This window comes from Camelina sativa, chromosome 9 (genome assembly GCF_000633955.1).
Source record: "Camelina sativa cultivar DH55 chromosome 9, Cs, whole genome shotgun sequence".
In the NCBI taxonomy this organism is placed as follows: Eukaryota; Viridiplantae; Streptophyta; class Magnoliopsida; order Brassicales; family Brassicaceae; genus Camelina; species Camelina sativa.
This window is the reverse complement of record NC_025693.1, coordinates 35,354,122-35,357,918: the sequence shown is the minus strand read 5'-3', so window position 1 is coordinate 35,357,918 and position 3,797 is coordinate 35,354,122. Positions and strand designations below refer to the sequence as shown.

Genomic DNA, 3,797 nt, shown 5'->3' with positions numbered 1-3,797 from the left:
AACTTTGAAAGCTACAAATAGAAGCTTTGAGGAAAATATGGTTTAGAGTCTCGCCTGGCGACATAAGAATGCTGGAATCTGAATTATATCTGCAACCTTGCCGACTGCTTCACACTAAGAAAATAAATAACACATGAGAAGGTACCAAAGACTTGCTAAATCTCAGTTTTCTAATGTGAATACGTTTTTTAATACCTGGCTTGATTCGTGAACATCAGTTACTATTGGTAGGTCATATGCTACTTTCACCTTCTCAAGAATCTGCGTTGGAGAACCATAAATGTGACCATCAGTATTCTTGTTCAGATATAAATAGAAAATTACAGCAACTTCACGTTCAAGTAAATGGTAGCATCCAAGACGAAAAGTAATACAATTGCTGCCATCAATTTAATCCAAAGGTCCTAGAAGAACTTAAAATTTCGTTTGCATACATAAGATCCATTTAACATGAAAACTCTGTCAAAAGTTATCAAATCAACAGTCCCAAAAACCAAATTATATAAACATCCCAAGGACATAGAAAGAGTGATAACAGGTAAACAGGGGAAGATACCTTCAGACCCTCCGCCATGCCAGGACCTCGGAATGACTTTGAAGAAGTTCTGTTAGCTTTATCAAAACTTGACTTGAAAACAAGCGGCAACCCAACTCTATACCATTCACATACAACAAAACACACAAAAAGTAGCATAAGGAACTTGAAAAAGGGAACTAATGATGCAAGAAAGACACATAAAAATCTTCAAGGAATTATACTTTGTGGCAATGTCTTTAATATGCTTTGCCATTCGAAGAATATGTTCCTCGGATTCGATCACATTTGGACCAGCCAACAAAAAGAATGGTTCAGCAGCCTATACACACAGTTGATATACGCACTATCATCAAACTAGATTCACCATATGAAGCGAATACTCAACAACAATTCTAAAAACAAAAAGGCGAAACACAAACCTTGAGTTGATTGTACAATGGTGACGGTGCCGCCATTCTTATATCCAGAATTCAAAACCTTCGCGAAAATCTGAATCAGAATCTAAAAGATCAGGAAAACCCTAATTCTTTCTATACACGGATCTGCGACGAAGCGAATCAGAGATGGAGGGGGTAAGGAATCTGACCTCTTTAACTTGATCTCAAAGTTGCAGAGTGAGTGAGTGAAGAAGAGAAGTGAGATCTCGCGCGTGCCAAATTGGATTTATCGATTTTTAAAGACTGTGTTTGGATACACGGACAGATTTTCTAATTCCTATCCAGGATAAGGATTTTGCTACAGCTCACTTTTTCCTATCAAAACGACAGAACTTTCCTTTTTTCATTACTTTTCCAATTTTTAATCGAACAAAAATGGTAAATCTGAAGGCGTAAATATAATTTCCATTATATTTTCAGACAAGTATTAAACAAATGAGAGAGATTCGAAACAGAAGAACTCAACATAGAAAACGAGTGTCATTCACAAACTAATGACTTTTGTTTATGTCCTCTTTTAGAACGCTTTCGACGACATGAGTGGTTTGGGAAGTGACATAGATCTAAGCTCAGGTGCGGAGCTTGGGAACATCACGTTCAGCTTATGCATCAATATATCAGATCGAGACGGTATCTCATTCAGAAGAAACTGTTGCACTATCGGTTTCTTGAACCATTCCATGACCAAATCTCCCGGTGCCCTCAACACGACTTTGCTAACCTCAAAAGGCGACTCAACAGAGCTCAGCATCTGAGCTATTACAATCTTCAATGTCGGTCCTGTGACTAGCTTTATACGTCTCGGGACTACACCGTAGTAGAGCATCCGTTTTCTGAACCTGTGGAGAGTGTGAACCACAGCTATGAGCGCGGCTCCAACCGATAAGTTTCTCACGTCGAGAGACCAAGCAATGTGTTGGTCAAAGACGATGGCCTTTGGGAAGAGTTTGTTCTCGTAGGCTACTTTCCAGACACATCGAGCTCTGTTTATCTGACCCATCAAAACTAGGTAGTTGAGAAGGACATTCACAAAGTATCTAGCAGCTCCTTCTTCGAGTTCGTAATCAATCCCTTGGTAAAACTCCCTGACAAACGTTAGAACTGGTTGTTTCCTCTGTTCTGGACCTGTGAAGAGACCACACATAAAAGCGTGAGCTTTATGCTTGGTAGCGCTGAGAATTGACATCAATTGTCTCTCTTTATCTTCGTCTTGGCATCGGACAAGGTGAGCAAGAATCGAAGTGTAAAGCACCAAGTCAACTTTTCCAGCAGAATGCACAAGTGTCTCGAGCAAAGGTCTAGCTGAGTCGTATAGACCATTTTTCATGCATGACTCAAATAACTGCCTGATGATGAAATTGTTTGTTTTGATTCCTGATGAACCCATGAACCTAAGCCATTTCAAAGCAAGATCAACAGAAGCATCTTTGATATATATCATCAGAACATCGCTAGCACAGACATCTACAGAATACCCCATTGCTTTCATCTCAAGTAGTATCTTCCCAGCAACATCAACGAGTCTTTTGTTGGCTAGAAGTGTAAGAAGGGAAATATAACTGCTAAGGCCAGGCCTTAACCCAGCATTAGTCATGGAGTTATAGATCTTCATTGCAGAGTCTACTTGCCCAGATCCAGCATGCATCTCTAATAGACACGAATATGTGGATGGTGTTGGTAAAAACCCAGCTTTCTCCATATCTTTGAAAACCGACATTGCTACTTGAAGCTTTCCTGATTTTGCATGAGATTCAATGATCATTGTGTACAATCCAAAGTTAGGCCTGAAACCTGACTTCTTCATCTCATCCCAAAGCCTAAGAGCAGTATCTAGCTTGCCGGCTTTAGCATATGAATCAATCAAGGAAACAAACATAGTTGCCGATGGCCTATGACCAAATCCCTGCATTTCCATGTAAACCTTCATCGATGTGTCCAACCGACCAGCTTTCCCCATTGAATCAACAAGTGAAGAAAACACAGTAAAGCTCGGTCGGAGTTTCCTTTCTTTCATCTGCTGAAAAAGCTTGAAAGCTGCATCAAGACGGCCGGATTTGGCCAAGCTTGGAATGATCAGCTCATAAGTTGACACATCCAACAAACTATCAGTTTTCTCCATGCTCTCATAAATCTCAAATGCCTTATACGGCAGACCCTTGTTCAGAAACAACATCATTAGATTATTATACGTCTGCGTATCAATTCTGCATCCCGACTCTTGAGCCTTTTTGAAACAACAAAAAGCAACCTCCAGTTTCTCAGCTTTAGCCAGATACTGAATCACTTGGTTATAGGCACTACTAAGTGACAAATCACCGTGACTACTGGAGTCTTGAACCATCTCCTCAAACAAGGACTGAATCCCAACAAAATCTCTGCCCTGGTTCAACCCATCAAACAAAACGACATAACATTCATCCGAAGGCAGATACCAAGCCTGCTTCTTAGCCCACCTGAACAAACTCATCCCAGCATCAACCTCCTTAACAATCTTCAAAGACTGCTTAATATGAACCATATTAGGCACAAACTGGAGTTTATCCAACTGAGTCTCCAACTCAGGTCCCCATTTCCACCTCTGCACAACTTCAACAATCTTTGCAACAGCGGAAGCATTCATGTAAGGCTTCTTCAACCCACCAACCATTACATGGTCATCAACCCCTGGCTCTACTGATCTAATTCCTTTACCGCTGTGTAATACACTACCCGACTCATCTAAATACTCTACCTCCTCAGTCCAGCCACTAGATTCACTACTTCCTCCGCCCTTTTCATTACAGAATCTCCTGACAATACTCCGACTTGGTTTAGCTAATCCA

The 3,797-nt window shown here is 40.6% G+C and overlaps 2 protein-coding genes across 2 annotated transcripts in view; both read right to left on the bottom strand.

Annotated features, from left to right (window-relative positions):
* Window positions 1-1,149, bottom strand: part of LOC104714244 (2-dehydro-3-deoxyphosphooctonate aldolase 1-like) — a 6,408-nt gene extending 5,259 nt beyond the window's left edge. Inside the window, exons 1-6 of the mRNA XM_019229622.1 lie at window positions 1,125-1,149; window positions 958-1,027; window positions 760-857; window positions 557-653; window positions 196-261; window positions 55-114 (exon numbers count right to left, since the gene is read on the bottom strand). Coding sequence (XP_019085167.1) covers window positions 55-114; window positions 196-261; window positions 557-653; window positions 760-857; window positions 958-993 — 357 coding nt within the window. The 5' untranslated portion in view covers window positions 994-1,027; window positions 1,125-1,149. The remainder of the gene's footprint in view (window positions 1-54; window positions 115-195; window positions 262-556; window positions 654-759; window positions 858-957; window positions 1,028-1,124) is intronic.
* LOC104714242 (pentatricopeptide repeat-containing protein At1g79490, mitochondrial-like) overlaps window positions 774-3,797 on the bottom strand; it is a 5,572-nt gene continuing 2,548 nt past the window's right edge. Inside the window, exons 2-4 of the mRNA XM_019229621.1 lie at window positions 1,125-1,696; window positions 958-1,027; window positions 774-857 (exon numbers count right to left, since the gene is read on the bottom strand). Of these exons, the coding sequence (XP_019085166.1) occupies window positions 1,493-1,696 (204 nt within the window). The 3' untranslated portion in view covers window positions 774-857; window positions 958-1,027; window positions 1,125-1,492. The remainder of the gene's footprint in view (window positions 858-957; window positions 1,028-1,124; window positions 1,697-3,797) is intronic.